The 13,148-nt window shown below is 37.9% G+C and overlaps 1 protein-coding gene across 4 annotated transcripts in view; it reads left to right on the top strand.

Moving 5' to 3' along the window:
• Positions 1–1,124, top strand: part of CEP120 (centrosomal protein 120) — a 33,400-nt gene extending 32,276 nt beyond the window's left edge. For all 4 annotated transcript variants that reach the window (XM_035892100.1, XM_035892101.1, XM_035892098.1 and 1 more), the window contains one exon: positions 626–1,124. In XM_035892100.1, the coding sequence (XP_035747993.1) occupies positions 626–866 (241 nt within the window). In that variant the 3' untranslated portion in view covers positions 867–1,124. The remainder of the gene's footprint in view (positions 1–625) is intronic.
• The last annotated feature ends 12,024 nt before the right edge of the window (positions 1,125–13,148 follow it).

Here is a 13,148-nt window from a genome sequence, read left to right as displayed (position 1 = left end):
GCTTCCTCCCTCTTTTCATGCTGTCTGCCTCAAAACAGAAGAAGGTTTGGTAAAATCAAGATTATGTGGTCCCTTAGGTAAAAATTGCACATTTGTAAAACGCAACAGTATTGTCATATAGAAAAATCTATGTTTAAGGCCACAGTGGTTTTTATTATGGTTGTAGTTGTACAGCACCAGGCTTTTTTCTATTTTAAACCTTCGGTTTTAAGGATAACTGCTGCATTAAGAAGAGAGGCGCATACTATTTGTATTTTTAATACATCACAATTTTAAATCTATCTAATGTTGTCCTCCAAAAACTGTCCACGATAGTTCTGTATGTTGAACCCTTTTAATTTGAGTGCTGTTTGCATTATCAAAATTGGAGCCTTGGTAGCAAGTGTTATAGTTATGTGTGCACATAGAAAAGGTATTGTTAGAATTTAAGTAGTATATTAACAATTCTTTTACTTATAGTTCTTTTTCCCTAGAGAGAGGATAGTTTGTTACCTTTTATAGATTTCTTTATTTTACTAACTACTTGAGTAGATTAAGTAAATAACTTAAAGACTTAATATGAAAATAGCCAGGGCAGTTTTTAATATGGCTCATCCTCTGATTCTTTCCATTTTATCAACATCAGGCTAAAGCAACAAGAAGAAGAAAGAAAGCAATTGCAAGATGTTAGAGATAATTCTGTTGGTAGAGTGGATAGTCTTCACTCTAGAAAATTAAATGAGAATATGGATGATTATCTCTCTCGTCTGATAGAAGAGAGGGATACCCTCTTGAGAACAGGAGTATATAATCATGAAGACCATATTGTAAGTGAACTTGATCGTCAAATCAGAGAAGCTATTGCAAAAAGGAACATCACTAAATGAAAGCATACAAAAAGTTGTTTAAAAGAGCCAGAATTTGAACAAAGTGATTTTTATAATGCTGTATTACTTACTCTGCAAAATATGTAAAGTCATGCTTAATTTTGCACCCTATTGTGGCTCTTTTTGAAGTCAGTGTAAATATTTGGAACGTGTGAAGTTAAGCAGAGTTGTAAGTTTTATGGGGGTGATGGCTGGTTTTTAATGTTTTTATACTTATATGTATCTATATGTAAATATATTTATCTTGTGTACTTTCATCTGAAATGTTTTCTACCTCTTTTTGCATCCCCTGGCTAGGTTTATTTGTAATATTTTTAATATTCATTCTAAGATTTTTGGTCAATATAGTCAGTTTTTGAAAAGATGTCTTCAACTATGCTAGGGAGAAGTGACATCAGCCATTTCCCCTGACAGAACTCTTTTTAATTCTGAAGTGTGGCACTGACCAAATGTCACTTTTTTACTAAATCACAAGGTAATCAATTTTTGCTTCTCCAACCGTAGTTAAGATAACTAAGCTCTGTAGTAAATAAGAGACAAAGTTTTCAGTTCGGGGGGGAAAAAAACTCTCAAACTTTATGAAACTGAAATTGAATCGATTATTAAGTAATTGGCCCGAGTGTACAGGATGAAAATCCATTTGTTGCCCTAGCAGTTTTGCACATAGCCCTGTAAGGGTGAGTCCAGGAGGGTAAAGACTTAGTTCAGAAATAGATACACATTCTTACATCAGTCCCTAATGAAGAAAGATACTTGAAGCACTAATTCAATGGATTTATACACTTTAAATTCTAAACACATGCATAAAACAAGAACTTTTTTTAAGTAAATAAGTTTTCCTTAATCAAGAACTAACCACTTTGCAGTCACTTAACATATATTTCAAAGCATGTTATCTCATTACCACTTAAACTGTATGTAAGGTTTTGTTTGATTGTGGAAGTATGAACAAGGTGCGGTCTCAAAGTGTTAAATGCCACAAGAGAAATCCACAAGTAATGTTAGTTTGTGCATAATCAAAGGTGAAGAAGTTTTGGTTTACAGACTTCATTCTGTTTTAGTGATTTTAAAATCATTTGTGTGGACCTAGCTAATAAAATTAAATTACAACACTGTCCTTTCAGCAGGCAGTTTTATCTGTCCTGTAGACATAAATGTTTTTCTACTTCAATGACAAGTACTGAAAACATCTTAACTTGTTACTTTTAGAATGAACAAAGATACTAATGCAAAAATTACTTTTTTTTTTTTACCTAAAATCAGTAAACTTTCATGGATGTGGCTGTATACATGGGGGCTTCCTGTTTTGTATGGTATTAATTAAAAAGTGGCTTTTCTAATTGTACGTGGTTTTGCTTCCAGGTACATTGGTTTTCCTCTTCCTTACCATGGGCCTATCTCCTGTTAAATAAACTATTAGTTTAGGCTCCTTAAAATTACGTTTTAAACAAGCTGTATAAACAAGAGATCATATTCTGTGAGGAATTATCACTTATCAGTACCAGACTTTGTAAGAAATGCTTTTGTAATATTTTGCACACTGTACTGTATTTTTCAAATTAGTGTGCTTAAAGACATCCCTTTATATAACCTTCATAAATCCAATACAAATCCATGAAAAGTAATTTTACAATTTTTTTTTTTTTACATCATGGCTTTGTCATATTACTGATGTGTGATCATACACAATTATTGCGAATGAATCAGGGAGCTTCTATCTTGACAGGAAGAGTTGCTCATGCCGTTTTTCAAATGCTTGCTCATTTGCTAGAAGTGTAATTTCTTCTTCAAACGCTGGAGGGTGCCTTAGACTTAAAGATCACAAAGATTGTGACAATTTTTGTAACTGGTGACTTTTTTGAACTGGTATTCTGTGACTTTTCAGGTGTGTTACCTTACTAAATAAAATTCAGATTTTAAGCACTAGGGATTTTGTTTCCTTTTTAACGATAAACATTTTTTTTTTGTTTACTTTTTCTGGTAATGTGACAGTATTTAGTGCTGTAATCCATAAAATGAGCAAGTTCACTTTCAAAGTTAAGTTCACTTTTTAATTTCTAGTTGAGTCTCTTCTATGGCTTGTGAAGTAAACAGCAGTCATGTTGCTGTGGGGTTTAAAAAGAAACTATTTGGGTGAGGTTTCTTTCTAGTAAATCAAAGTTTTGAGTAAAATAAAAGGTACTGTGCTTTTTTTTAAAATCCTTATAAGCCTGACAATTTAATCTATTTGGGTCCATTTTGTCATTTGAAAGATCAATACTTACAAGGTGAGAAGCATGAATTTTGTTATTACTAAAAACTTACTTAGCATTTTTGCTTTGTGATATAGTCATTATCCTTTATGTTCATTGTATTAGAATAAGAGTGATAATTTAAGCCTAATGTGTCAATTTCATTTTTTCCAGCATAATTTGTCTATATGCTGCTGTCTGAAGTACTCTAGGAAAAAAAATCTGTATTTGTAGTAGATATCTATAGCAGAGATGGGCTCAGTATTACTCTTTTTTTAAAAAAAAAAAAATATTTTTATGTTGGGTTCCATTTGCCTTTTTCTTGCCTCAAGACCATTTTAAAGGTTATAGCTGTTAAGTGGAAAGACCCAATACCATTTTTTTAATCAAAAATCCCTTAAAATAGTTTATCTGAATTGCAAAAGAAATGCCATTAGAATCAGGTACGTGAGGTAACAAGCTTATTCAAATTTATGCAGCAAAAAGAGACTGCTGGAAATGAAACCTGTGTTTACAGATTCAGTCCTGGTTCTGTACACCTTAGAACAGGGGGTAGGAAGAGGAGCAAAACCTAGGCCCTCCTACCATTCTGGCAGACTCCTGTGGTTGTTTAGTGCATGCAGATTTCACTAGGGAAGTCGGTGGAATTATTTCAAAACAAGTACTAGTCCTCTTACCAATATGTTTCTGTGAACCCAAATGCCCATAAAAATTAGGAAATAGGGGGACAGGGTAGGGAACTGTTCTATGGCCAAATCAATTCCAGCTTTCATCTGCCTTACAATTCAGGCCCAGAACTTGCAGTTGCCTTTGGATAAGGAAACTTCTATTATATTCTGTATTTGTCCAGTCTTTCAAAGGAAAAGCCTTAGCCCCTCTAAAAATGACGGCATTCTGTTCTTTTTGTGATAATCTTCAGCCAGAGGATCCCCTCCTGTCTCCGTATGTGCTAATTATTCTTACAGTGGTGAGGACTTGCTGTTACTGATCTTTACTACCAAAGAGTTGCCTCAGTTTAGTACAGGTTTAAAAGTAAGGCAGCAAATCTGGAGTTAATATGTTTATACACTTTGATATGGACCATCAGCTAAGATTTTAGAGAACTGTTCCAAAGAAATGGACCTTTTTTCCCCTATTAATTGTTAGACTGTTTATCAGAAAAAATGTCTCTACATTCTTATTTACTTAAGCAGTGGAATGCATTATGAAAAAAATATGACAAATTATTTTAAAAATAAGACAGCACTGTTTTGCTTTGTATTGGGATTATTTAAATACATAGTTACATTATTGATCTTTCCAGTGTATTGTTTTTTGGGGTGAAGCTGTAACCACTGTTTCTATAATATTTTAGCAGTTATCCAACACTTTTAACACTAATACATTTTCAAAACTGCTGTTGCAGAAAAGAAGCAATGTTATGTCTGGCACCGAGCTTTCATGTATTCGATCCATACTTCTCCTTCACTGCAGTTTAAATGCTTCTCCCTTCCATCCACCGAGATAAACGTTAATGCACAACTAAAGATGGAAGTCCTTTATCATATCTTCTAAGTGCTACTGAAGTATTTATACCAGTTTTTACATATTTACACAATTATTTATTTTGCTACTACTGTGCCTAAATGATCATGACCTGTGTCAAGTCTTGGATAGGAAGCACTAGCCCCGCTATTGTTAAAGACAGAACTGTAGAAAGGCGGCTGCATACTTAGATCTCATTTCATTTGTTTCTCCAGGGGGTTGTATTAGTAGTGTTTTCATTAGAAATGTTTTTACAGATGTCGGCTATCCAGATATGAAGTCTCTGTGGTGGAGAAGCAGTCAGGAGTTTGGCATTCAGAACAGAAAGAAAAAAAGTCAACTTTGAGAGACTAATTTATAGAAAAATAATTTACTGACTTTCTGATGTATAAATGTACAGTAACCCCATGGCGTCTTTAATGCAGAGTAATTGAATTCTTGCAAGTACAGTTATTTTCTATTCTTAACTTGAAGAAACGCTACAGCCTGTCGTTCCCCATCACTGAAGACTAAAATAGTCCCCATTAATAATGCTTCTGGAAAAGTGACACCCACTACTTTGTAGTCCAGTGCTCTTTTTTTTCCAAGTGAAGTACTTATAGTAGTTTGACAGCATTTTAAACAGTTTATGTATTACTACAAAAAGTTTTGTTCTAACAATATACATAGAGAGTAGATGATTATGGAAGTGTAGTGTTACTGAATGCTTGACCAAAGAGTTTTGATGCAGTTACCAAGACATAACTGCATTGACAAAGTCATATGGCATCAAAACTTAGAGTGGGTTTACTGGAGCAGATGGAGTCTACTAGAACAGTCCACAGCCTAATACTGTTTCAACATTTATTGTATGTTGGTCATAGCTTTAACTGTACTATGAAAAAAACCTGTAAAAACTGTTGTTGGAGGACTATGATTTACTAGGACTATCACAAGTTTTGTTTTACAAATATACAAATAGGGCAGCAAAATTAAATCATTGGTCTTTGAGTTGAGCAGGTAATCAAGCTAATAAACATTTTGTAGAGTTTGGTAATGGTAAGTCTTCAACATTTTTGTATTTGCTTAATAGCTTTAGCAGAAGTGAGGATTTTTGGCATAGGTTTTTTGGGGTTTTTTTTTTTCACCTCTGGAGATACAGAAAATAATTTTATTGATCTTGTGTTAAGAGATGTTGGCTGTACAGGACACCAGACCATCAGTATGTTCACCTCTCAGAAGGCTATTTCTGGCAACAAGATTAATACTGTAATAAAATAGGTGATCCAGATCAGGGCTGAAAGGCACCGTAAGCTGTTATTTGCTTTATAATCAGATATGCATGCGTGAAGGTTGACTCCCATTCATACCAGGCATGAAGTTGACATGATGCTTCTCATCCAAATAAATAAAACAACTTAATGGTTTGTTCTTATAGCCAGCACTTTAAGCCAATACTGTGGGTATGTTTGCATGAGTATCAGTGCATACTTGGTGTAACCACAGAGCTTACCTGTTTCTCCAGGAACTGTTCGGTGATGTAGAGGGTAAGTTGTTTGGACAGTGTAACATTTTTGATGCTTCTATAGCAATAATGTTTTTACTGCAGTTTTCCTGAATGTGGATGCCTGTGGTGTGTTAAATACTCTAGCTTACTCATTTATCCTGACTTTTCTGATAATCAAATTATTGCACCAAAGAAATGGGGCTAATAACCCAAAAGAAATGAAAAAATTAAGCTGAATGTCAAAAAGCAAGACCAGACCACTACCACAAGGAATTTGGTAGGTATATCTCTAGGTATACCTCCTTAAGATGTCACTGCTATCTGTGGGAAAACTTGCACACCTCAGCAACATGCTTATGTGCCCCATCCATGAGTGTTATCTGTCCCATCCTACTACATCTTGTGGAACAGATGGATTTATTTTTTTTTTACTCTATAACAGTATCTTCTTATTGCAGTATTATACAGTAAATCATTAAAATGGTCTTACTACCTGAGAATAAACATCATTTACCTATATTGTCATAATGCTGGTGGCTTGTAATAGCTGAGGTAGAAATAGGTAGTCTTAGCCAGAGGACACCTTAGAAGGCATTATTGCTCTAACACGGTGTAAGGGCAAAGCAATGCTTTGCCGTCCTGACCAAAAGCTTGCATTGCAGTGCTTGGTGCAACATGGCAGAATCTCTCCTGAACCACTCACAAAGGCGCTCCTGCTGGTAGGCTGAGGGTTGGGCACAAAGTCTGTGGATTCTCTGCCCGTCTTGGTTATAGGGGTGTTGAGTGATCTTGAACAGGGCTCTGGGCCTCCACTTCCTATCAGCAAAATGAGAATAATGTGGGAAAAGCTTTTCTGTGTAAGTGGTTCACAAACTGCTTTAAACTCAGACTATCTGTGCTGGATATGGTCATCTGAGTGACCGAAAGGGGTAGTTACTAGCTTCTACTGGGATGATGCTTCGTCAAATGAATACAAGATAAATCAGTATGTTCTTTCTTTCTTCTGGCTAATTACCAATTCATCCCAAAACTTTAGAAAAAAGCAAAAATACTTCAATCCTCGGGTATAGCTCCAGTTTCTAGGGAAATTAAGGGAGTTCCAAGGCTGCAGCCTTCCAAGAAGGGCTAGGTTAATCTTCTTGTTAAGAGGTGAATTAAGTAAAATCACTTGGTGAGGGCAGAAAAAAGGCAAAATACCTGGAGTTTTCGGCCTGCCCTGAACAAAGCTCTATGTGGTAGGGGGCAGTAATGATTACCTTTGTCTCTATTGGCAAGGTGAAGGTGATTCCTCCTTACACTGATGCTTTGATGAATAGCTAGGTAATGATCGGTTGTTACACCTGTTTGGAAAAAAAAAAAAAAGTCAAGCATTGTTTGCCATTCCCATCTATTGAGCAAATAAGTAATTGCGAGGGGTTTAGTGAAGAATTCTATAGGAAAATCTTTTCATGATTTATTAGTATTGAAATACGAATAAAAGCAAATCCCTATTATCTTAACAAACATGACAGGTACTGTTGGAGATGAGCCTTGAAGGTGGGGGGAGGCCAACTCTTAGCAAAGTAACTCTCAAATGCTGTGAAACCAATTGGCTGCTGCCAAGCAGGATGCCTAAGCCCCTGTGCCGAACGTGGCTGTGCCCACAAGGTGGTCACAAATTCTCCGTCCAATTCTGGAGCTCAGCATGAAGACTTGGAGGTTGCCAGGCCGCAGAGAGCAGCGGGGAGGAGGAAGAGGAGGAGGAGGAAGCAGCAGCTTCAGCAACAACACAGCAACAGCTTCCCATATTTTTGCCGGAGGGACTCTTGCCTGTCCAGCCCCCTTTTTTTTCCTTTTCCTGTTATCACATGTACACACGATGAAAAGAATAGCAGATACCACAGCAAACAAATAAATTGGGGTGGTTCATTTAAAATGAATAATAAAGTTTGGTAATTAAATCCACAGAGAAATTACATGTTACTCTGTATACTTCATATTGAAAGCAATCTTGTTCAAATAATTCTTTTTTTTTTTTTTAAAAAGAAAAACTTATTTCCTGTAGATGTTGCTTTTTTAAAGACAGTTTTTATGCATACTCAGTAGTCTTTCACAAAGAGTTGAGGAGGGTTTTTTGAGTTTTCTTTTTTGCCCTTCCTTTCATGCTCATTGAATAAGTCATTCACAACATCCGTACCATCACTCCTGGAAATATCCCACCACTATAAAAGGAAAGTATCTTAGCTAAAATAAATGCTTGTAGAATTTAAAAAAAAAAAAAAAAAAAAAAAAAAGACTGCCTATTTCTTTATTTTGCTTGCTGCTTATTTTACCACTCAAGTTTCAGATAAAAATGCATTTCAGGCTTTATGGAATGCAATCTGTTACAGAGCACGGACAACATACATACCAACTTGTGTACCACAAAATAACAAGCTTGTATGAGTACAGGCAGGGCTGGTGTTTATACTGCCAGATTCAAACTTTTAGTTAGATAATTTTTGGCAGTGAAAGCACCCAGTCTGTTACTTATACACCAGTTAATCCTGACGTAGAAAAAAAATGAAAGTCCATTTAGGGCCTCTAAAATCTTAGCTTAACTTTTATACTGTGGTAAGAGATGATTGAGGGTATGTCACATTAAAGACTATAACTCTTAAAATCTTTCTTCTATGTCAAGCATGAGGTCTTTAAATGCTAACACTGTGTTTTTATGCAAAAGTTTTAGAATGAATACTGAGTTGAGCTACAAAGCAACTTGTAGTCGGCTTAGCTCAAAATTTGTTCTATTTAAGCTCCCAAAAGAAGAAAAAACAGGCATTTAGTATTGGCTGACTTTTTAACAGAGGAGCAAGGGCTACAATGAAGAACAGCAGTATAGAGTAAGCAGACTACCCCTGCATGGTTTGAATGTGTATACATACGTGTATTTAAATATGCTGATGAAAGAAGGAACATGGTTAACAGAATCTACCCAGCTTTTCCTAAGGCAGAGAGATTTGCTTTATCTTACAGCACTTTCTTAATTTTCTTTTGTAGCACAGAGCAGTATTTCAGTGGCCTGGCATCCAGATTACGTAATGCCTTTTTAATAAGAAGAAACAAAATTGTCTTTGGGGACACGAGAGGCAGTGTGTAACCTGGTCCACAGTATCTTCCATTTCTGATTGTCTTATCCGTATGAAATAAAACCCAACCAAACAAAATCCCACCGACGTTTGGGGGTTTCCTTATGGAGATTTCTGAAATCTAGCATTTATTCATCTAAGCCTCATAAATACATATTTTTAAAATGTCACAAGCTTGACTCCCTTTTCTAGCTCCATTTTTGTTATCACAGTATCTATTTTAATGGCTATTAAGCTACAATGTCCGTACCTTATCTTTGTCAGTTAATGTATCTAATTCCACCATCCCAGAGGGAATAAACCTGAAGCTAAAGCCTGCAATATATTAAAGAATCAAGAACGCTTATGCAGAACAAACAGAGGATTTAGCTTGGATAAACAGCAGAGAGCTCAGTGTCTTTTATGTCCAGAGCTCAGGACTGGAAGAAGAAAATTACTATAAATCATCCCTGTGAAACAACATAACATAAATGTTGTATGTTTATTTAAAACTTTATACAATCATTTATCTGGGCTATAGCTCAGTTTCAAAAAGTGCTCTGCTGTAATGAGGTACTGAGACTAGCAGTGATCAAGAGTGAAATGATATATGGTCTTCAACCAGAATTTGCTTATGGGAAGAATGGAAAGCACTTAAGCAGACACCAAGTATCTATAGCTAGTAGATCAAGAGGGAGGATAATGCAATAATAACAAAAACTTTGATAAATTTTTTCCTGTTTCTCTTCAAAATATCACATTTCTTGTAATGTGACATTGTTTTGAGAGCTAAGCAGACAGCAATTTATGCCTTAATTTTCACACTTGAATAAAGGCTGATTTGTTGTCAATGTCCGAGGTATGACATGTTGCTCCACCAGACTTAAATTAAAAAAACAGGGTAAATCTTCATCTGGGCTTGCATTCCAGGGAGAAGCGCTCTTTAAAATACGCTGCTGGTTTTTCCTCGCTTATAACAAGCGTTCCTGTGAATTCATAGCTAGTAATTGCTAACTTTTTTACTTACGGGAAATTGAAGAGCCACTGATGATATATTTACCACCTAAGGAGACAGACAAAAGATACAATGCAGCTTTTACTGCAGAAAGAGTTTTTTCTCCTAAGTACTTTGCACCCTGGAATGTCCAGAGGGGAGACTGAAGTCTCCCAGAAGATGTCAGCGTTTGGCCTCAGGCGTGCCCAAGCACCCATCAGGTGCCGGGACGGGGTTTGGCCATGATGTCCCAGTGGCAAATGTGCCCAGCCAGGACTGAGTTAACTTTCATTGTGTGGGGGCACGCTCTTGCACACAGCCATTCCCACCACAGTATCTTTTACTCCATAGTTTCAATGTCGCTCGAGCAGATCCGTCTGCAGAAGTGCGCGCTGGGACACAGGAGCTCCCACCCAAGGCTTGGGAAAGTGTCTTTGGCAGTGGCAGCTTCTGCTGCGGCTGCGGGTGCCATCCCCCTCCCCAGCTGCTGCATGCAAAGATTTTCAGTGCTGCCAGACAAATCTCCAGTCACTTTGACAGTGCATTTACGTCCCAAGTTCTCTAATTTTTTATGACTTCCAGAGATGATCTCGTGGCAACTTGAAGCCTAAGCTGCTCTGTATTACCAAAAGCAGTATCATTTCAGTTTGCAGGACGGCAGAATTGTTAGTGGCTCAAGAGCTAACCATTAAAAGAACAGTAAACCCAGACACACCGCTTGCACCTTGATATTTTTTTTTTAATTTTGTGGCACATGAAGACAAGGGCCTGTAGAGAGGAGGCTGGCTGAAGCACTGTATCTGCTGACAAGAACATCAGAGGTGAAACCTTCTTCTTTCTCTTTCTGTTTCCCCTCCGCAGTTGACAGCACCCTGTAAAACAGTGCTGTAAAGAGCACAGGCTCATAAATACTTCTATGCCTATGCAGCTCCGGATGTTTTCAAGCAAATATATTTATAATGTCAATAATGATAAAAAAAATTACTTATTCAATAATTCATAATGGTTTCAGAGCTGCTGGAAGCTAGTACAGCTCACTTTACTTTAGATAACTTATAAATGTAGATTATTTACATGACAGATTGAAATTACTTTCTGGTGAATATTTATTTGAGCTTTTAATTTTCTTATTAACCCAGTATGTTCTAGAAAAGAAAATGACGGTGCTACTGTCTTCCTCATGCTGCTCTCCCAGATGCAAGTAACAAAGTCTCTGAGAAACGTTTTATGGAAGCAAGGTCTTAGACGTTTCTCCACACTGTTGACACCAGAGCAAACTCTTGGCATTGTTTTTAGTAGATGAAACCATTTTGTCGGTGGGCACACAGGTGTAAATAAACACCACTACAAGGAACAAGGAGGAGCTGGGTTTCTGCCCTCTCCATGGGAGGTGCTGCCCAAACCCTACACTGGCCCATGCAAAATGCACCCCAGCTGCCTGGGACAGCCCTGGCACAGCTGGAGCATGCCTCTGGAGTTTCCCCCTCCGAATAAGGAAAAGCTGAAATATCTCCCGGAGAGCCAAAGCCAGGCAGCGAGAGCCTGAGGGAAGGGGCAGGAGGCTGCAGGAAGAGGAGGGAGCCCCACATCCAAAAACTGTGCCCATGTCCCTAAGGCAGGCTGGTTTCCTTCTCTTTTTGCTTAGGTAAAGTGTCAAATTCAGAGTATTCTGTTAAGCATGTATCTATATCCCAACAACCTCAATGTTTTCAGTGAGTGCTGTTGTGATGGTACTTGAACACTGAAGAAAGCATCTATGGTACACTCAGAAAAACATACAGGGAGCGAGTTTAAGATTGCTTTTCTAGCTTGTTTAAAGTTAATTTTTACAAGCTAATAGGTTCTGAGTTTATTAACAATGTGTTTATATTGAACGGGAAGTATAAATTCTGTAATTCTTAAATATGAAATTATTAGTTTAATTTTGCACATGCAAAAAATATGCAGCCACGGGAATCCATAAATACAGGCCCAGTTAAAAATAAACCTTGCTCTAACACCAATAAAAGCTAGCAACAAATATTTTAAAACTTGAACGCTGTACAAATATGCAAGAGAGCCACGTGGACCCTGGTTGGAGCCAGTTTCTAGGCAGAGGTGGGTGACAGCAGACCATGCCCAAAGCTGTGCACCCCAGACCGGAGCCAAGGATTCCCCTGAGCGGCACAGCTGCAGGTCTCGCCTCCCCAGCCCACCACGCCATGCGCCCCGACGCCCTGGCTCCCCGCGCCAGCGTGGACAGAGAGCACCCTCTCACTTTAATCGCTTAAGAAGTTACTTATGATACGCAACTAAATATTTAGTTGTGCAGAGGACAGCTTGTCACAGACAGCTTTGTTGCTAATGTATACAAATGCTGGTATGGCGCTGGCTTCCTCCCTGCGTACACACAGATACACACACACTGACCACAGCCTAAATAAGCTGATTTATTTGTTTCAGTTATTTGATAAGTGCATCATACCTCAAACCCTAGGAAACCACTTTAGAAGGATTATAAGTTTTATGATGTGAAAAGATTACCCTGAGTGTGCTGAGCAAAGTTTATATTCGGAGACTGTGCAGGAGGTGAGGCATTCACAGAGACTGGGGAGAGAGGGTTTGATAGATAGAAAAGGGATTTTCTTTGTTGCTGCACCTCTTGCTGGATTTTTTTTTTCTCTTTTCTTCCATTACAAGAGTGGCCCCAGTGAGCCCCCGAGTTGTTAGCCTTGTGGCTCTCCTCTGCCTTCCACTGAGCACCAGGAATTTAGGCATCTGCACTTTTTTAAAATAAGGAGCAATCATTTCAATGACAAATGAAGGGAGAGTCTCAGGGTTACCTGCAAGGGATATCTGAGAGGCTCCTCCCAAAAGGGGTGGTCCAGGGAGGGTGGCTCGGTCCCAATTCCCCCGGGGCTCCATGAGTACATCACCCCAAAGCCGATCACCCCAGGGAGGCTGGTGCAAGCAGGGCGCCTG

The sequence above is a fragment of the Egretta garzetta genome, unplaced genomic scaffold (genome assembly GCF_000687185.1).
Source record: "Egretta garzetta isolate BGI_Z169 unplaced genomic scaffold, ASM68718v1 scaffold473, whole genome shotgun sequence".
NCBI lineage: Eukaryota > Metazoa > Chordata > Aves > Pelecaniformes > Ardeidae > Egretta > Egretta garzetta.
This window is presented reverse-complemented; position numbering and strand designations above follow the sequence as displayed.